General features: G+C 26.6%; 2 protein-coding genes across 7 annotated transcripts in view; one reads left to right on the forward strand and one right to left on the reverse strand.

Annotated features, from left to right (window-relative positions):
* Positions 1 to 12,191, reverse strand: part of LOC149061405 (uncharacterized) — a 25,876-nt gene extending 13,685 nt beyond the window's left edge. Inside the window, exons 1-3 of one of the 5 annotated variants that reach the window (XR_016189819.1) lie at positions 11,605 to 12,183; positions 11,486 to 11,533; positions 3,588 to 3,804 (exon numbers count right to left, since the gene is read on the reverse strand). Coding sequence is in view for 1 of the 5 variants with exons in the window: in XM_089217629.1 (XP_089073755.1) it covers positions 3,593 to 3,804; positions 11,486 to 11,549; positions 11,643 to 11,645 (279 nt within the window). In the remaining 4 variants the exon portion in view is untranslated. Of the gene's footprint in view, positions 1 to 3,587; positions 3,805 to 11,485 lie in introns of all 5 variants that reach the window. The other 4 variants (XR_016189818.1, XM_089217629.1, XR_016189817.1 and 1 more) reach the window with 4 other exon arrangements.
* Positions 12,102 to 19,985, forward strand: LOC149061406 (uncharacterized). 2 transcript variants are annotated; one of them, XM_089217618.1, is made up of 4 exons: positions 12,104 to 12,411; positions 17,099 to 17,217; positions 18,710 to 18,768; positions 18,840 to 19,985. In XM_089217618.1, the coding sequence occupies exon 4, from the start codon at positions 18,898 to 18,900 to the stop codon at positions 19,759 to 19,761; it is 864 nt and encodes a 287-aa protein (XP_089073744.1). In that variant the 5' UTR covers positions 12,104 to 12,411; positions 17,099 to 17,217; positions 18,710 to 18,768; positions 18,840 to 18,897; the 3' UTR covers positions 19,762 to 19,985. The 2 variants fall into 2 exon arrangements, with proteins under 2 accessions (XP_089073745.1, XP_089073744.1); XM_089217619.1 differs by lacking the exon at positions 17,099 to 17,217 and having other exon boundaries at positions 12,102 to 12,411.
* Positions 19,986 to 22,378: the final 2,393 nt, after the last annotated feature.

A 22,378-nucleotide genomic window follows, 5' to 3' on the forward strand; every position in this document is an offset into this window, starting at 1 on the left:
AATTTATTTTTAAATTTAAGATTTGAAAATTTAATACAAGATTCCTTTCAAATTTGTCAATCTTTAATCACAAAAAAAATGTCCACCGGAAATTCAAATTAAATTTTTATTAGCATTTGAATTTCAAATATTGACAAAAATTTGTCAAAACCATGAATATTTGCAAATTATTTTGTAGTTCAAAATTCATAATATTGTTTGTATTTATATCTAAGGTTATAAAATTTAACTCCAAGTTTTCAACAAGTTTTGCTTCAAATAGCTATAGAGAAAATTTGAAGTGTCATGATAGGAAAAATATTTTGAGCGTTTGAGTTTTAAATTTTTATGAAATCGCGTAATGATAACGATTTATCCTCAAACCAGGTATTCGTATATCTATGATAATATAAGGTATTATGAATTATGATAACTACATGATAACTACACTAATTGATTAACCATGCCATATGCAAAATGCGTCTTAATTGAAAAATAAAATATTTGTTTCAAAATAGAATATATGACAATATTTAAGTATAATATAATATAATATTATAATATTATATCCTAGACTGACAAATCATCTCCGTTCAGAATCGTTTTTCGTATAAAATAATACCTATCATTGCATTCAAATTTAATCCCATCCATTACAGTAACCTACTGTACAGCAGGGCGACATCCACGACTTACCCGCTTTTTAGGTATTTAGTCAATTTGAACTTCAAATGCTAATTTAAAAAAGTTGTGCCAATGTATTCTTATAATTTTTTAATCACTATTACAATAACTTATGAGAAACATTGTATTAAATTTTCAAGTATTTTGATAGGCCAAAAAAAATTTTATCGACACTTCAAAAAAAAATGTTCAGAAAAATTAAAAATTTCAGTTGTCTATAAATATCTCAAAAAAAGTCAAACATTTTTGAAAATTAAACTGTATATAGATATCAATAGCATAAACATTTGGTAAAAATGTCAAGTATTTATAGTGATTAGTTTTTGAATTATAATTTATAACCATACAAATCGATTTTTTTGAAAACTGTTTGCTTTTGACCTCTAAAATGAACCCAAAGTTTGAAATCGAAGCATTATTTCGACTAGTTATGCTGTACACAGATACGAAAAAAAAACATACATCATTGTAAAATCAATACATTCATCACTTCGTTCAGAATCTAAAATGTAATCTATCAAACCCAATTTCTTCAATTTTATCTGAGTTTTTGGCCTAACACTCACTTTTTCAAATTGAAAAAAAAAGCGGGTAAGTCGTAGATGTCGCTCTGCTATACAGTAGGTTACAAGTGCGTTACTGTAATGGATGGAATTAAATTTGAATCCAATGATATTATATCATTATATAGTGTATAAGAAAAACGATTCTGAGCGGAAACGGTTTATCTGTCTAGGATATATTATAGATAATTAAAAAATTTCAAATCTTAGATTTAAAAAGAAAATTTTTATGAATTTTCTAGCTTAAAATAATTTGCAAATTTTAGTGATTTTTACGTATGTTGTCAAACATAAAATTTGAATGCTTGTAAAAAAAAATTTGTGACTATGCATTTATTTTATTTTTAGGAGCCTTATTGTATTTAATTTTCAAATCTTAGATCTAAGAAGAAAAACTTTTATGAATTTCTATCTAAGATAATTTGAACATTGCCGTAATTTTTACGTATTTAGTCAAAATTTGAACTTTTAATGCTTATAAAAATTTAATTTGAATTTCCGGTGGACATTTTTTTTTTGTGATAAAGATTGACAAACTTATAAAGAATCTTGCATTAAATTTTCAAATCTTAGATTTAAAAAAAAAAACACTTTTTATGATTTTCTAGCTTAAAATAATTTGCCAATTTTCGTGATTTTTACGTATTTTGTCAAAATTCAAACTTTTGAATACTTTTAAAAACGAATTGTAACTATGAATATCTTTTATTTTTCAACTGCTATTGTAACAATATGTTTAAAACCTTGTATTAAATTTTCAAGATCTTCTAGCCAAAAAATAAATTTTTATCGATATTAATTTAAAAAAAACTAATAATGATCGAAAATTGTAGGTATATGCCTATGAATAGTTCAACTTAAGTCAAAAATTTTTGAAAATTGCATGGTGCATAAAATATATTTATATAAACATTTGGTAAAAATGTCATGTAACTATGGTCATTTGTTTTAAAGTTACATCAAAAACCAAAATTGATTTTGTCGAATTGTTTGTGCGTAAAATTTCCCGTTTTTCCCTTAATTTTTATTTTGTTTATCCGGATTATTTAGAAAAATATTAAGAATTTTTTACTTTTTGCCCCCCAAAGTACCTATTAGATTCACTTTCTGATCGAACGAGGTACTGAAATCAAAAATCAAAGTACTTTTACTGCCCCAAAACGTGATCACAGATACAAAAAAAAAAAATAAAAACACACATCATGGTAAAATGTGTTTTAATTTTATATAATTGTTCAATACCTGCGCGTACGTAACTTAATAAAATTTATGACGAATATAAACAACGACCTATCCATATTATTCAGTTCTACTTGTTTACTACTAATTTCTCAGAAATATTACAAAAAAAAGATTATAAATTAATGAATATAATATAAGATTACTCACACGCACATATTATGCTCATTTACTTTACAAATACAACACAATCATTAATCATATATGACATAGTGATGGATTTAAGGGGGGCGACGTGGCGATTACCCACTAGGACTTTTTGTTTTATTTAAATTATAGCACCGCATAATATAAGAAATGATAATTTTTTTTTTTTTTTTATATGAAAATCGGAAATGTGTATTCAGTTACGCCGTGTTAGTACCTATCAATCTATGTTACCAATTCACCCTTACTTCAATGATCTTTAGGTCCGCTACTGATATGACATACGGTCATGTCTTTATACATAAATACTTATCATCATGGTTAATTGCTTAAATTAATTCTCTCAAACACAATCGACTAAAGCATCCTTAAGTAGTTTTACAAAGGACAATCCCAAACAAAATTTTAAAAATGTAACATTTAAAGACCATTTAATTAATAATTTATACAGTTTCATTATTTATTACATGGCATTTGGATGGTAATGTTTGGCAGATAATATGTATTCTTATAACTTAAAAAAAATTAAATTAAACACTTTTGTGACACACAAAATCCAGGAGAATTATTCGATATATAATAAATTGTATGAATGGTTGGTTTTTGAGCAACTTGTGTGTATGTGACGAAATATATGTTTTTGAAATCAAATTTTATTTTGAACCAAGAGCTAATACTGATATCTAAATAAAAAAATAAAACGTGAAATGTATAAAAAAATAAATATTTTTAAAGATTATGAAAGTTTATACTGATTATAAACCATCTCGTTTCATGCCTTGCGTTGTATTTTGTTATCAGTAAAGTAATTTATACGTAATATTTCAATACATGTTAAGTTTTACTTTGTATAACTAAGTGTCTTCTATAGTATTATTAATGTTATAAAGCTCTCATATTTCCCAGTTTGGTTTTAATCTGTCACCTATTGTGACTTATTTTAAGGATTTAATTAATATAATTCTTGTTAGGTACCATACTGTATCGTTTCCTAATTCAATTTCACTTTCACCAACGATTGGAGAATGTCTCAATATTTGCTTGTTCTTGTTGAATTTATTATTTAACATTTCAACATAATCTGAATCATTTGGGAGGTTGTGGCTGGTGTTTAAGCAAAAACGATGTACTGAAATTTTTTGAAGACGATGTTGAAAATTCTTTCGAAGGCATTCTATGCGTACTGGACAACCTGTAATACATTATATTTCATTATATTTGGAAATGGCAATTAATTTCTTTTCTATTTAAAAACAAAATAATAATAATATTTTTGAAGAACGGCGCTTAGTATATATGCGACATATATACAAAGTATGACTAATAACTATCATGTCACATTGTCACACACAAGTTATAATTAAAGAGTAGTGAACTAACATAGTTGTCTTTTCTATATAATTTTGATGCCACAAAGGTATTTTTCTTATTCAAATTTAAAGTAATTATATGAAATAAATAATTAAATAATTGTTAAAATTCAATTTTTAAGTATAAAAAAATTCCGAAAATATTTTGTTTCTAAATCCCTGAATGTTGTTAACAAAAATAAAAAATTATGCAAAGGCATTGCAAGGCGAAAATTCCAAGCCTCCCCTCCCCCCCCCAGAAAAAAAAAGGCTGGTAAGTCGTGGATGTCGCTCTTCTGTACAGTAGGTTAAAAGTGGGTTACTGTAATGGATGGAATTAAATTTGAATCCAATGATATTATATCATTGTATACGAAAAACGATTCTGAGCGAAGACGGTTTATCTGTCTAGGATATATTATAGATTATTAAAAATTTTCAAATCTTAGATATAAAAGAAACATTTTTTATGAATTTCTAGCATAAAATAATTTATGAATTTTCGTGATTTTTACGTATGTTGTCAAAATTCAAACTTTGAATGATTGTAAAAAAAAATGTGACTATGAATTTATTTTATTTTTTAACTGCTGTTGTTAAAATGTGTTAGAAGCATTGTATTAAATTTTCAAGATCTTCTAGCCAAAAAATAAATTTTTATCGATATTAATTTTAAAAAAACTAATAATGATCGAAAATTGTAGGTATATGCCTATGAATAGTTCAACGTAAGTCGAACATTTTTGAAAATTGCATGATGGATAGAATATACTTATATAAACATTCGGTGAAAATTTCATCTATCTATGGTCATTTGTTTTAAAATTACATCAAAAACCAAAATCGATTTTGTCGAAAAATGAGTGTGCGTAAAATTTTTCGTTTTTCCCTTAATTTTTAGTTTGTTTTTCTCGATTATTTAGAAAAGTATTGAAGTTTTTACTTTTGACCCCCCCCCCCCCCCCCAAAGTACCAACTAGATTCACTTTCTGATCGAACGAGGTACTGAAGTCAAAAACCGAAGCACTTTTACTACCCCAAAACGTGATGACAGACACACAAAAAAAAAAGCACACATCATGGTAAAATCAATACATTCATCGCTCCGCTCAGAATCTAAAATTTCAACAGCAAATTCAAAATGTTTTTCTATAATATATTACATTTTCTTTAAGTTTATGATTCAGGATAAAATAATACAGTTACGCTATTATGACAGTTAATGGCAACTCGAAAATATGAAAATGGAAAATTGTATGAGCATTCGTTTTTCGTATTTTTGAAATATTTTATTCATACACTTTTACTTATAATATTATTGTAAATGGTAACTAGTATATAGTAGAGGTGGAAAATTTGGGCATTGGCCCTAGTCTAACATTTACATTAACATTATGTCGGCACAATAAAAAAATGATGAGAAATCATTAGTAGCCGTGTCCAAGTGGATCAATATTGGTACTAGGGCTCACACATTTAGATTTTAGACATTAGATTTTGGCACACTGCAAAGTACGTAAGTGTGATACTAAGGTATACACTTAATGACAACATTTATTGACAAATACCTACATTACAAATTATTATTATTTTAAAACAGTAAAGACAAACAACCGATATAATAAATATTACAATACCTACTCATATCAGAATAATATCAGATAATAACTATTCGCTAAATATTACAATCATATATTATATAATAAGCACACACACTACACAATTAAACGACTTTGGAGATCGGCAAAGAGGCGAAATAAAAGCAAAGTGGAACAGGTCGCTATCAGTGGCGTAATTACGGGGGGGGGGGGGGGGATTTGGGTATCGTATCCACCCCATGACCTTTTTTTTAAGATTGATTAACTACATACCTGTGTACTTCATTATCTAATAATATTATTATTTTTTTTTTTATATAAATGTATATATTGAAATCAAATACCTCGGCGAATTAATATTATTATAAATAGCCTATATTTTATACTTTATAGAAATAATACAAAAAAAAAAATCCTTTATGCTAGTTGTATATAAATACTTCGTACCTAGTTCGTTTTAAATGCAGCCACGCAAGTTTATAAGTATCACTATTGCAATATGAATATGTTTTGTGTATTAGATTCTGAACGAAGTGATGAATGTATTGATTTTACAATGATGTGTTTTTTTTTTGTGTGTGTCTGTGTACAGCATAACTAGTCGAAATAATGCTTCGATTTCAAACTTTGGGAGTGGTTTCCGATGTAAAAGTTAAGATCCTTGGTGCATTATAGAGGTCAAAAGTAAACATTTTCCAACATTTTTCAAAAAAATCGAGAAAAACCAAAAAAATTGACAGAAAAACGGGAATTTTTACGCAAAATCAGTTTTCGAGATTTTTTATATGGTTGTAATTCAAAAACTAATCACTGTAAATACTTGACATTTTCACCAAATGTTTATGGTAGTGCTATCTATATAGTATATACAGTTTTATTTTCAAAAATGTTTGACTTTTTTTTGAATTATTTATAGACCACTGAAATTTTCGACTTTTTTGAGAATTTTTTTTTAAGTGTCGGTAAAAAAATGTTGAACGACCAAAAAAACTTGAAAATTTAATACAAGGTTCCTTATGAGTTGTGCTTATTGTAGTTAAAAAAAAATTAAAAATCGTAAGTCACGATTTTTTTTAATAAGCGTTTATAGTTCAAAATTTTACGAAATCTGTCGGAAACGCGAAAATTTGCAAGTAATTTTGAAGTTGAAAAATCATAAAATGTTTTGCGTTTATAACTAAGGATTGAAAATACAACACTAAGTTTTCCATAAGTTTTCCTTCAAGTAGCTATAGAGAAACTTCGAAGCATCATTATAGGAAAAATTTTAAGTGCGTTTGAATTTTAAATTTTACGAAATAGCGTAACGATAACGATTTATCCTGAAACGATTTTAAATATTTGTTATTATTCAAAAAATATAAGTCCTAGTACTAAAATTTTACCAGTTATTAGGATTGGCATTTTCTTTACATGATTTAATTTTCAAAATATTTTGACTTTTTTTGAGATATTTATAGACGACTGAAATTTTCAATTTGTCTGAAAATTATTTTTTGAAGTGTCGATAAATTTTTTTTGGCCCTATCAAAATACTTGAAAATTTAATACAAAGTTCCTCATAAGTTATTCTTATAGTGATTAAAAAATTATAAGAATACATAGGCACGATTTTTTTTTATAAGCGTTTATAGTTCAAATTTTTACGAAATCTGTCGAAAATGCGAAAATTTGCAAGTAATTTTGAAGCTGAAAAATCATAAAAATTTTTAAGTTATAGAGAAAACTCGAAGCATTAATATAGGACAAATTTTAAGTGCGTTTAAATTTAAAATTGTTATGAAATAGTGTAACGATAACGATTTATTCTGAACGACATAGGCACAATTTTTTTTTATTAGTATTTGAAATTCAAATATTGACTTAATACGTAAAAATTACGGCAATTTTCAAATTATCTTAGATCGAAATTCATAAAAGTTTTTCTTTTTAATTCTAAGATTTGAGAATTTAATACAAGGCTCATAATATATTTTTACAATAGCAGTTGAAAAATAAAATAAATGTATAGCCACAATTTTTTTTTACATGTATTCAAATTTTAATTTTGACAACATATGTAAAAATCACAAAAATTCATAAATTATTTTATCCTAGAAATTCATAAAAAATTTTCCTTTTACACCTAAGATTTGAAAATTTAATACAAGGCTCCTTACAAGTTTTTCAATCTTTATCACCGACAAAATGTCCACCGGAAATTCAAATTACATTTTTATTAGCATTTGAATTTCAAATATTGACATCAATTCGTCAAAACCATGAATATTTGCAAATTATTTTGAAGTTCAAAATTCATAATATTGTTTGTATTTATATCTAAGGTTATAAAATTTAACTCCAAGTTTTAAACAAGTTTTGCTTCAAATAGCTATAGAGAAAATTTGAAGCGTCATTATAGGAAAAATGTTTTGAGCGTTTGAGTTTTAAATTTTTATGAAATCGCGTAATGATAACGATTTATCCTCAAACCAGGTATTCGTATATCTATGATAATATAAGGTATTATGAATTATGATAACTACATGATAACTACACTAATTGATTAACCATGCCATATGCAAAATGCGTCTTAATTGAAAAATAAAATATTTGTTTCAAAATAGAATATATGACAATATTTAAATATAATATATCCTAGACTGACAAATCATGTCCGTTCAGAATCGTTTTTCGTATACAATGATACCTATCATTGCATTCAAATTTAATCCCATCCATTACAGTAACCTACTGTACACCAGAGCGACATCCACGACTTACCCGCTTTTGTGTAAGTTTTGAGTTTGTTTATGCATTGTGTAGTGGTACAAAAATAAACCACCGAGCAGTAAAGTATTATTTTATCGTGGATCGACGACGATCGAAAGACTATTGTCATAATCTGTCCTATCTTATCCTATCCTAATATTTTTCCGTAGTCCTATTTAACTAAAAATAACTTATCGATTTGTACACATAATCGGAATTTATTCCATGTCTCATGTGTACATAAATATATTACTCTGAATTCTGAAAGGTGCTTATAATAAATACTTTTTATTTTTTTTTATGGGTGGGGGGGGGGGGGGGGGGGGTATAGCCGTATAGGTAAAATGTTAAAATATTTTATCCCCCCCACAAACATGGCCAATTACGCCACTGGTCGCTATCATCTAGATTTCTACCTAACTGAATTTGTTAGAGTAAAAAACTTGCCGAACTATCCATTTTCCAAACATTTTATGAAGAAGTACTTTCTTCTGCAAAAACATAATTAATTTTGAATTTTTTGAATTTGTATTATTTAATTTTACAATAATTACAATATAATACAAATATTTTAAATTGATTTTAAAATGTATTTATTCTCATATAATATTATCTTAAATATTTAATAAAAATTGGTAGGTAGTCGAGATAACCTGAAAGTACCTAAAATTTTATGTTATTTATTGTCCATTTCATTTTCATAATTTTTGCCATATATTAACCAGAATAAATAGTTCATGTTTATTTGTTCATTTATACAGAGTTTAATATGATTAACAAGATTTCTAAAAACCAGGTTCACAAATTAGTTTATTTTAATTTTTCAAAAAAAATTTTAATTAAGTTTTAGCTACCTACCTAAGTTTTAATTTTAATTTTCAATAAATAAAAATAAAAATATTATACTATACATGTATCACAAGGGTCAATAAATTATAAACAAAAAACATAGATTAGAAAAAAATGCATAAATTATGAAATCATTAATCAGTATATCACCATATCAATTTTCATAAATAGTACTAAAAAAATGTTCAGTATCAAAATTAGGCACAGTCCTAATTTGTTTGTATAATCAAAACCCTACTGTATTATGTTATTATTAAGGCTCGAAAGTTATTGCGAAAAGCAGTAAAAAATACTCTAAATTGCACTAAAAAATGTATTTATTTTTATTAGAAAATGACATTAAAGAGTTAATTAAAAATAAAAATTTAAATTAAACTGGTTTTTCTTCAGTCTTTTAGGATTTTCTTATTTTAACATTCCTTTTTTTATATTTCATTATAAAAATGTATGTATCTACCTTGAAAATGATTTATTGCATGATAAAAGATTTTTTTCAGGTTCACAAGCTCGAAAGATCTCTAGACAATAAGTTCTTCTAAACAGAAAAACTGCGTTCCACGAAGGCAGAAGTTATAGGTGCATATTTAAAAGAAACACATTCTTAAATGCATAATGCTTATGGCCATTTATTGGCTACAATTTTAATGTTAGACAATATTATGTTTGATGTTTGTTATATAACTTCATGGCTCTTATTTTAATCAAGAACATTTTTAAACTTGTCACTTATTAACTTCAAAGCCACATTAAAACCTCCAAAAATTTAAGTTTGTGAATTACATTGAGAAGCATCTAAAATTGTACTATAAATGAGGAAAATCTACAAAATTACATTAAAAATGTTTAAATCTAAATTGTATAAAGCAAATTTAAAATCAACTTAACAACAAATCTAAACAGTGGAAAAAAGTTTCAAATAAAACAACTTCCAAGCTCTAGTTATTATATACTATAATTTATGTATATTTAAATACATATTGAAAAACTAAAATAATATTGCGTGATAGAAAAATGACTAGTATAGATAAGTATTGGTAGTACTGTTTGGTAATACATCAAATAATTTTATTCTTCTTTAAGTTAAAACCTAGGTACTGTTATACTTGTAATCCTGTTACTTTCATTACAAATTTACATATGAACTAGTCGAAGCATAATTTTCTATATTAAATAAAATCATGTTTTGTAAACTAGTTACCTATTGAACAACCACCAATGCAATAAAAAAAACATACAGAGCACTGTGCCTATCCTAACAAATAAGTATATAGTTATATACTTGCATTATTATTTTACATCATTAATGTTACGTACTATTTAATAAAATCTAACCACTAACTTTTCTTATGGTGAGTAAGTTACAACATTGATATACTATTTAGGAAATAACATATAGGTACATTTGTAATATTTATAGGTACTAAATGTTTTTTTTAATGTTAAAATAAGCAATATAAAAAATGGGTGAATAATGAAAAACTAAAATGATTTTCATTGGCCTGGAAATAAAATCTTTTACTGAGCACTATTCTGCAAACATGTTTTTCATTAATTTCAAATACGTTATTCAAATGAAAATATGCAAACAATTTTGAAAAATGTTAATAAACATAGATCTGAATTTAAAGTTTAGACTGAAGGAGTAAAGACAAGTTATCATAGCAGATCCATAAATTATTTTATTTCCTTTGCTTACTCCACCAGCCACTAATGAGTTAATTTTTTATGTTGAAATAATATGTTAATATATGGTTCTTATTATTATTATTATTAACCCATGACAAATAATATTAAATTAAAAGTTTTTAAACTTATAAATATTACATTAAACAAATATAATTGATTCTTGAACTGTGTTAATAGTATCTAGATACTAAGCATCTCTGAGACACGTTAGTTTTCATCGATGTCTCATCTCAATCAAGTATAGATCCAAAAAAGTTTTTAATTTAGGCTAATTCTAAACATCTATACATCACAGATGCACAGATCTTTAAATACAAATCATAATAGGTGCATTAGAACATTTAAACGTCTTATAGAGATGTTTAGAGCTCGCTGAATACCTAACAAGTTATACCTACTCAAATATTGAAATATTTTACACGAAAGTCGTTCAAAATTAAAAAAAAAAGATTATAGTCATTTAAAGTGTATATTTTGGAAAACAATTTAACAATTTCTTACGAAATAGCTCGCGTGAATACATTGATCTAAAGCAATAACTGCAGTTCTTGTTCCTATCAGAGTTTTAAAAGTGTATATAAACATGTACGTAAACCTAAATTTTGATTTTAGTAAAATATATTATAATTTAAATACCTACTTGATTTCAAACGTATGTGACGGACTGTGAGGTATGCTCCGCAGTATTCTACAATAATGATAAACTAATGTATAAACATAAATACATAATACGTGATATAATAATATTGGAAGTTTTACAATGTGTTATTTTAGTATCGAAAATTCACAGGTTTTACCATTGTCCGTTCGACGAAAAATGTGTCTTCGAAAACTGATATCAACCCGGATTAATCAAGAGCGGGAAAATAAGATTCGTACGTTCGTTAACGGCACATTTTTTAACCGACAAATGACATTACGGACGCGCACCAAAACGAGTGAGCACACTGTGCAGTGTCGACGTCTGGTGGCCCACTCGGGCGTCTGTGGGCCCGATCGAGTTCGTTAATTCGTTATGTCGCCACTGGTCTCAATGCCCAATCGGTATTTTCGGTTTTCGATTCGAATCGCCGTTTTTCTAGTCACTAACACATTTGAACCGCGCGCCGCGCCGTTGCCAACGACGCCGCAACGGTGCTGAACACACAGATATAATATTTATATGTATTATCAACAGGCGAGTGCAAACGCAACAAATCGTCAAACGAATATGATAAAAATTTGCCGAATCACGGTGGGTGATTAGGACGATAAAAATTAGGTAGGTTACCGTACTACACTATCGGAGTCTTGGCCGCAAATAAAAAAAACCGCATCAAAACAAAAAATGTCGACGACGCGCAACGCAGATCGCTCTTTAGTTATTACCATTTGGCATTTAGTATTTACTATTTACCACCTTCTTACGTAGACTCGTACACTGCTATCGTGCCGTTCTTTAATATTATAATCTAATTATTACACAGACACACTTATCACTAGCTGGATATCTAATGTTTGCAATGTATTTATACCGAGATGTATACTGTACCCATTGCGTTGGACCAACTTTTAATTATCACATAGGTAAATATTATAACGAAAAATCCAAAATTAATCACTAGTATTCATTTTTATTTGAAATAAAATTACGTACAAATAATTCACTTCGACCATTATACTTAATTTTGTATTTTTTACTTTGGCTTAAACATCATCTTTTTGCTAATAGGTATTTGGGTAATGAGTAATAAGTAAAGACAGTTCGGCTATTATTATGACTATCGCACCAAAACTGTAATAAATAAGCAATAAACATAATTTTACATACATTATTAGTATATATCCAGTATAAATCATTGAAGAAACATGAGATGAATGTTCTTTAAGATGGGTAAAATTTAATGTTGTTCCAATAAGCTATCCGTTCTAAAGTAGTTGGCTATTTTCTTGTACGTGTTCTACCTTGTTTTTTCACCTTACTACTATATTTCGATTTTAGACAATATATTCTAGTAATAAGTGGGATGATGTGAAGTGGTTTTAATAATAAACAAAAATTGTTATGAATAAAGTAATAAAAATGATTATATTATATTATCAACACACGTCTTCGTTATGTCGCCGTCTCGTTATTTGTTTCAATAATAAATATTAAATTAAATAAAAAAATCGATTGTCATCGAAGTTAAGATTTTCGACTGGTAAATCTGCAACTCGAAGTCAACCTTTATTATTTTTCCTCGATCCTCTTAATAAGCTTTCGTCAACTTAGATCACTATTCTGAGTCCTTTCAATTTAGTACGATTTTTGAACATTCTGGCAGATACATCAAGGCACAAGTTTATCCAGTCACACTTTGTATTATGTGATCTACCGGTTAAACCTATAATTGTAGTCTGTTTAATATTTTGACACCAATAATAGACCAGTTCAAGTTGTGCACTGATGCTCAATTCACTATTGTTACGGACATTTTTGTCAATATACATCCAAAAACTATTATTTTTTCCATATTTAAAGGTAATTAAATATATATATATATACATATATTTACACCCCAACAATTTTCTTTCTTTGCCCCGCTCTTTTTTTATGTAATATTTCATTTCACTATCACATTTATTGCTCACTATATTTTCTACATTTACTAATAGATTTTTTGCGCTTAAATAATTACTAACTGATTCTTCGTTTTGTATAATTTTGTAAAATTCTTTTACAAACATTTTGAACGTGACGTGGTAATATAAAACCGTGTCTGAAATGTGAACTCAAATATTGTCACCCAACGACTAATTATATGATCAAAAAAAACGATATGATATAGGAAAAGAGAGTTCTAATCTTTATTACCATTAAGTCACAATAATAAAGATATAAATTGTATATTAGAGCGCATATTATAACTATCGTCCAATAACCGCAGGTAGACCGCAATCTGAGGTAAAGTGCATACAAGAAGATAGCCAAGTAGTTTTATGAGTGTAGAATTCTATGTGTACTGGAAATTGAAGTTGATTGTAATTAAATCTATAAGCTGAAGTAGAACTTTTTGTTTTAAAGGACATTCCTTTTTTTTTACATATGTAGTTAAGTACGCTGAAAATGGTGGTGAAGTCAAAATTTGAAAACTAGGCTTGTTTTCTAGTATCTGAATTTGCTCGTTACGCTTGTTAGAACATTAAAATCTAAAATATACTTCAAATTATTATGTAAATTTGCCTTGGTTAGATCTCAGACTTAAAAAGCTATAACTTAAGAACTAAGTTTTACATATGTTTATACAAAAATAATTGCTAAAAAAAAGTTGGGGTGGATGGCAACTGCTCTCTAGTGACCTCAGACAATATTATATACATATTACATGGATGTGACATCTCTATCCACTGAGATAGATAATATATATATACTGGAGCACGGACTTGGCCGTAAAAACAATCCATTGCGTTTGACGATACCCCCACCACCGAAAGGCAAAACACTTCATTTTTACATTATGATGGACTATTTTTATGCATAATTCCTAATTTATTTCAATTATTTTATTAATTCTTTAACTAATTTAATGAATTAATAATTAGTCATTACCTTATCGTATTACCATGATTATATAAAATATGATATAATGATACGAAAAGAGATAAAATTTAACAATAAATTAAAATCACATAGAAAAACTATGATAAATTATTATTTATACAAAAGTACAAAATATATTATTTGATTATTTCCTGCCATGCTATTATTTAAGACAATGTCTGTTTTCTATTTCAAAAACCTTGATTGAATTCCACAGCGCTTTATCACCATCTTCATTGATATTCATAGACACAAATAGAGGGGGGCTTAGACCCCCTAAGAATTGCTATAGCCCCCCAAAAATAAATGATTTTGCTACATATACACATTATTTAATTTAAAAGCGTCATAAGAGTATTCAGTATCCTGAACTGAGCTACAGCTCCAGCCCCCCCCCCCAAATTTCAAACACTATTTGTGCCTATTTTGATATTATAATTATTATCTAGGAATTTTGATACTTTTTCAAATAATTTAATTCATCTTGTTGCACTTCATTCACTATGTAAGCTTTCCCATTTTTTTTCACATTTAATTATGCTCACCCATTGATAACGGTTCATAAATTGGACCCTTCCCCTTTAGTATTCTTTAAGCCTCGCTTTCTATTCATACATTCGTTGTACCTCTTCATTTTTTGTATGACCTACAGTAAAAAACTTTAAAGCAATTGATGGAATGTTTAGAGTCATTACACAGTACATTAATATTGACACTACATTTATTTTTGTGCTGTCCTCCACAATTATCACAGTAAAACACAATTTTTTTTTCCTTTATTTTCTTGTTTTTTTATAAACTGATACAGACATGATCAGGTTATTTTAGGTTAGGCCAGCTACCGAGAAAATCTCGGTGGACTGCTTAAAGTTAGAGCCGGTAATGTCAGAATATGGGTGAAAATAAATACATGTTAAGATAAGTAAATAAGTTCGTAAAGATCTGTGGAAAAAGATATATTAGTTAGTTTAATGCTTCACAACACATCCATAAATTCTTTTTTGGCTTAAGGAATGAAATATTAAATTCACTGTTAAAAATATTATGATACTTATTTTTAGTTTTTTTTGGCATATTCAATATTTTGTTATTTACATATTTCTTGGTATAACCAGTAAGTCATTGAAATATTTAAACTTCTCTCAATAAACTGTTTGGAATTATTTGCCCTACAATAATGGGACGGCACTGTGGGAAATGATTTAATATGAGTTCTCATTGTATCTTTTGTTGCTTCATTAACTTTTTGTCCAATATTACCATATTTATCACGTTTATCAACATCAATTATACAATCATTAATTTTCTTTATGGTAGTAAAAAAAGACTACTTGAAATACCCAATGTTGCCATAAACATTGTTTTACATTACAAACTCTAATAGTAACATTATTAATTTCTAGATTATAACCATAGTTTAAGGATATCATACTATCTAGGCGGACCCGATACTTTGGATTTATTGAAAAGATATACCTCATTATAAATCACCTATTTCCCAATACTTTTTATTTATTACTGTATGCTCATCAATAGTTATATTATTAATACATTTCAATCTACGTTTTTCATTGCAAGGTACTCCTAATTTTCTGGCAGCGACTACATTCAAACTTGAACTTGATACATATGCTGTTCCTTCATTTCTTAGTTTTTTTTTTTCATTTACCTTAATTTCTGTTTCCTTTTCTGCTCAAGGTCTTTTGTTTTTCTTGATTATTTTCATTCGATAAAGCTGATTTATTGTAAGTTCCTTGTTAAATTCAACAAATTCAGTTCTTTTGACTAAAGGAGGTTCATAATTCTTGTCTTTTTCCTCGTCAACATAGTATAGTTTTCATCAAATGAATTACCTAAAAATTAAATAATAATAAAAAAATGTTTTCTTTATATTATGATAATTTAAACTTTAGTTTTCTCGTTATGGCACTATTTTATTTACCCATTCTTGCACATAACATAATCCATGTAAATATGTAGTATTGATAAATATTGTTTAAAAATGATTGCATTATAAAATCGAAATCATTATAATTTGCAAATAATATCACATAGATAACTCTTTTGAATTTTTTTCAGTTATCATAGTTTTGAACTGAAGCGTCGGTATTATAGGTATATATATAACCTTGTTAATACAAAAGGTAATTTGGACTAATTATTAATTCATTCAGTTTAATAAAAAATTAAGAAAATAATTGAAATAAATTAGGAATTATAAACTAAAATAATCATAACTTCTCACCCATCGCGTTAGGTTAGCACCAATGTTACCAGTAGTAACCAATAGGTAACCATTTTTGAGTTATCACTACGCACTAATAGTAATCATATTAATAACATGTAACAACGTCAAACAGTTAATCATTTGCTGTTAGTTGTTTGAATTTCGAAATTTGAAGAAAAGTACAGAAGTAATAATTGTACTAAATTATATTTTCTTAAATTTTATGTTATTCCATGATATCGACAATTTTTTATTTGTTACCAATTATAAAATACTGTACAATAATTATTTTACTTTTAATCACAAATAAAAAAAAAATAGAAGAAAAAATTACTTATTCATGGAATATAAATTATATTACCCCATACCTTATCATCCAGGAACGCTCAGAGAGGCCATCTTTAAAATAATATTGTGTTTAAGACCTAAGTTAGGTTAAGTAATTCAGTTTATACTGTTTATAGGTCCATTGTCTCCAGTCTACATTCTACACTCTGAATATTTTTAAACTAATTAGTCAGGCTGTCTGGACTACATCTGTATTCTGCACAAGCAACTAGAATTGGAATTCGGAAGAAGATTGGTAATTACAAAACATATATTACTGAAATTCATAAATACAATAATTGATAATATTAAATATTAAATATAATGCTAATGACGCAGTTTTAATGCTAAAAAATGTTTCTGCAGTAAAGGAGGTTTCAAGTGTAGGTACCTCATTTTGTAAGTCACTGTTATATCAATATTAAATTTGAGTTCCAGTACATATAAATCATTTAAAATATTTTTAATGGTTTTAATATAAATATTTGTAAACAGAATTGTCAATGTACTTAAAAATCAATCAAAATTTAAGAACAAAATACTTTTAAACCGTACAAAGTACATAATATGCAAATGCCAAGTTTAGTCAAGTATAACTATTTAAAAATATTTAAACACAAATAATTTAGTTTAATTATTCATTAATAACACTAGGAATCATAACATCAGAGTTAAGACGTAAACTATTGTATTCCTGAACATAAAAATCCATAGGTTAAAATTGATTTATAATATATTCTTGAAGTAAACAGTTTAAAAAAATAATTAACAAATTGTAAAGTTTTGTTTGATGAAAACATTGTGATAGTAAAAAAAAAAAAATAAAAAAAAATTCTTAGGTCTTATCTGTTAATTTGTAGTCCTGACCCTTTAAATTAAATGTGCCATAGTATAAAATAAAATAAAAATTTAAAACAAAACACAAATATTTAGAAGTTAATCTTAAAAAAACTTAAAAAGATTGAGTTAAGCAAATTTCATTATTAGATCCAAGAAATTATTTTCAGATAAATTTTTGATTTTATAGTTTAACTAGTTTAAAGTATGAAGGGTCCAACTCAATTTTCACTTTTTACTTTCAAATAAATCTTGTTGCGGTATTTTATTAAATATAGAAATATTAAATTTCTAATAACTGAGATATTTTTTATTTGATTATGTTTTTGTACGCGTAGAAGTTGGTATTAATTATTAAATATATTAACTATCAAAAATAATTCACAAGTTGTGTATACAAAGTTTTGATTGATGTTATTGAAATATTAAAATAATACATTTTTCTACTAATGCACAGTCTAAGTTTAATTCATAATTTTTTAATAAATATGTTTATGGCAATAATTATTAGTGCTATGAATAATAATAGCTTTATTTTCTGTGTTAAAATCTAAAATAAATATGTGCTAAATTAAAAATTAATTAAATGTATTATTGGTTTTCTAATAAACTCAAATAATAAAAATGAGCAATTCCATATAGTTCAGGCAACATATGATGTATAATTTTCTTATATTACCCATTAAGTAAATACCATAATGAATACAGTTTTTAATAGTCAGATCACATTTAAATATAAATAATAAATCAAGTATGTTTTCAAGATTAATAATATTTGTTTCTTACCAATGAGTTCATATGTCATGTTATATATCATTGTGATTGAATTTTTTTTCGTATTATCTCATATTTGTCTTAAGTGTTTATTATCATTGTGTTTTTATTAATATGTATTTTGAATTTGTTTACAGATTATATATTTATTGCGAATCATTGATTTCATAAAGAAGATTGTATCCCCGAGATTGAGGTATACTTTAATCATACTTAGCTCATAACTTATACAAATTTGTTGATATTTATTGATTACTTTAATTTTAGGTAAACTCAGGAACGTAATAGTATTTTGAGAAGAGGAAAACTAGCTTTGCTTATTAGAATGTTTGATCTAATCAAGCTGGCCTTTATGGCTTGTAACGACGATGCAAAAAAATGGTATCACACTGTCCCTAGAAATATTGTTAGAGTTGATGTGCAAAATTGTTGTATTGAACTAAAGAATACCATGATGGGAATTCGTATAAGCCTGTTAAATACAGAATTGTGTACGAATGCAGCGTTCAATGGCCATTATGATTGCTTATCATTTGCTCGTCGTATAGGATATTTATGGAATGAAAAAACATGTGCATCAGCTGCACGCAACGGAAAACTCGATTGTTTGAAATACTTGAGAGAAAATGGATGTCCTTGGAATGAAGAAACATGTGCAGGTGCTGCATGTAATGGCCAACTGCATTGCTTAAAATATGCGGTTGAAAATGGATGTCCCGTTAGCAGAACCACAATGAACTGTTCTGCAAAAAATGGTTATTTAGATTGTTTAAAATACTTACATTCCAAGGAGGTGACATGGGACGTATTTACTTGTTCATATGCTGCAGAAAATGGTCATATTGACTGTTTAAGATACCTCCATGAGAATGGTTGTCCATGGAATGAACTCGTGAGCTATTGTGCTGCATTGAAAGGTCATCTTGAATGCTTGATATACTCCCACGAACATGGATGTCCATGGAACAATCTAGTAACCTGCTTAGCTGCAATAAGAGGACAATTAAGCTGTATGATGTATGCACATGAAAACGATTGTCCATGGCATGAAGATACTATCTTTTATGCAGGAATAGGAAAACACACAGATTGTATAATATATGCTCTTGAAAATGGTTGTAGGTTAAATGACAGAACACGGGAAGCATTGTCCACAAATGGTTACAAAAGAATAGTTGGAATGTACTGAAAAATAATATTATATTAATTTCAAACGGATAATTGCTGTGTACATAGGTCAATGATTGTCAGAAGAAAAAAACATACATTTTTATCATGTTAAACTATCTCCTTATTTGTTCTTTTTGACATGTACTTATTTAAGTTTCTATTAATATTTTTCATTATTCTAATAAACTTTATACTATAAAATCTGTGATTAAGGGAAAAAAATAAAATAATTAAGTTTTAAAATTGTTGAATTTTCATTATTTTTTTTATTTGTTAGCACATAATTTATGTCTTATGTTTCAACATCTGAAAATTGTAATTAAGTTATAAAGTAAATAACAGAAGTTCTTTAAAGTTCCCTAACTTCACACTTTTTAATAGGGCTTTAAACAACTATGTTTGTTAAGTTGTACAAGTATAAAAGTATATTATAAAACATAAGGTGAAAAGTTAGTAAATTAGACGAATACACTGACAATTTAAATGAATATGTATTTTGAGTTTTTACACTGTTTCATTGGTAAAATTTCTGTTAAAATTGAAAATTTAATATGGTTGTACTAAATCTATTTTAAACTTTAACAATACATGTATTTTAATACTTACAAGTATTTCAGAAAGTTAAAACAAAACATTTCACCACATATATTAACATGCAAGAGTTGCATAATTGGGTATAAGATCTAAGATGCAGGATAAAAAACTAAACTGATACAATTCATTTTTATTTTGTTATTTTATTAATTTTTGTTATTTGTACATATTATATAAAAAATACCCAGTTTATAATTTTGTTTAAGTTCTGCTTACGCCAATTACAATTCAATTAAAAATTATTGTGTTAAGTAGTTAATATACCTATTGATATTAAATCATACAATAATTATTTTTATTTGAAACTTTGAAATTTATAGTCAAAATTATTCTAGATGAATTGTAGATAAATATTCATTTGCATATAAATCCTGCCCAGTTATATAACATTTATTATAATACTATCTTATTTACTCATTAGGTCAAATATATACAGATTGTAAATTTTTCTAAAAATAATACAGTTATAACAACTTATATTTTATATGATGTCCGTGCTTTAAACTAGAAATTTTGATATTTTTCATTAAAAGAATCTACTGTACATAAATCCAATTATAGTAACACACCTCGCTAACACCTTATTTCTAGCTATTATTCAAATGAATGTATGTGGGTGTGTTGACACATCTATCTAGCTATATAAATTTTTTTCGAAGACAATCAAATTTTATTATTCTATTAAATCGTACAATAATTATTTTTTGAAATTTATTTTAACCTTCTTAATTCTTGAGTGGAGGCTAGCACTAGAAGTGATCACCTGTGTTATTATTCCGCTATACAGTGTGGCTTAATTAATTTTTCATCGTCTCTGTTTTTTTTTTCTTTTTGTCTGTTATAACACAGGAAAACAATAATAAATTGCTAAAAAAAACCTATTAGTTATATTTTAGAGTAAAAATATGTATATAAATAACTTAAGTGAAAACGCCTTAAAGTAATGTACATTTAATCAAAACTACTATTCTCATCCTTGGTACATTTTCAGTTGATAAAAGTTTTAACTTTTTATAATACACCGATCAATAAAAATATATAGCGATTCATTAAATAAATTATAAAAATTTAATTAGTAGCTACACTTTAACAATCTTAAACTATAATTTGTATATATTTCATAAATATTTATTTTTAAGTTATTTATTATTTACTTATTATGTTTATTTTTTTATTGTACAAATAACCTGAAAATGTTTAAGGACAAAGCTAGTAGATTTGATTAAGTGTTTAATACTTTTGGGATTTGTGCATTTTTATTTTTATTATTACCAATTATAATTTTCATAGCTTTTTAAGACTGAATTTATGTACACAAAATGCAATGGTTATATGAAGCAGTTTGTTTTTAGAGTAAAATTTTATACCTTTGGTACCTAATTTTTGACACATACTTAGAACATGTAACATATTTATTTTGATTGATAAATATTGATATATTATTTGTATTTACTACATAAGTACTTGAATATGTCAATTATACATAATGTTCTAATGTGATATTGTAAGTTTAATAATTGTATTTTTGACTTAGGATAACTACCAATTTTTTTTTTTTTAATGGGGATTTTTATAGTATTTTAATCATAAACAGAGTTATAACTTAGTGCACTAAAAAAACAGTGAAATATAATATCTATTTAACATAATAAAATAAACTCAAAATGTATGTTTAAGGTAACAATAAAAATAAATAAATGTAATGCTAAAGTCATAGGTGTACGCACGGGGGCAGAAGAGGCAGCATATGCTGCCTCTGGACTTTCTTTGGGGCTACCGTGGCCAGCAAATATTGAATATGGGCCTTGGTAAAATTATATTTCCACAAATTATGACCATTTAGGGTAAAACAATTATTATTATTTTTTAAATATTTTTTGGTCAAATATAAATATTTAATGATTATAAAATTTACCGGTATAAAACTAATAGACTTGTCTACTATAAAAAAAATAGTCGGATTTTAAATCGTTCATATTATTATAATTTGTGATCAACAAATCGAAGAATAAATTGGGTTTTTAACGTAATCGTCTTATGCA

The sequence above is a fragment of the Diuraphis noxia genome, unplaced genomic scaffold (assembly GCF_037042655.1).
Source record: "Diuraphis noxia isolate RWA-SAM2 unplaced genomic scaffold, SU_Dnox_SAM2 contig0001, whole genome shotgun sequence".
Lineage (NCBI taxonomy): Eukaryota > Metazoa > Arthropoda > Insecta > Hemiptera > Aphididae > Diuraphis > Diuraphis noxia.

Excerpts from the sequence above, each read along its gene's own strand:
- LOC149061406 (XM_089217619.1), top strand. The coding sequence starts at position 18,898 with ATGTTTGATCTAATCAAGCTGGCCTTTATGGCTTGTAACGACGATGCA.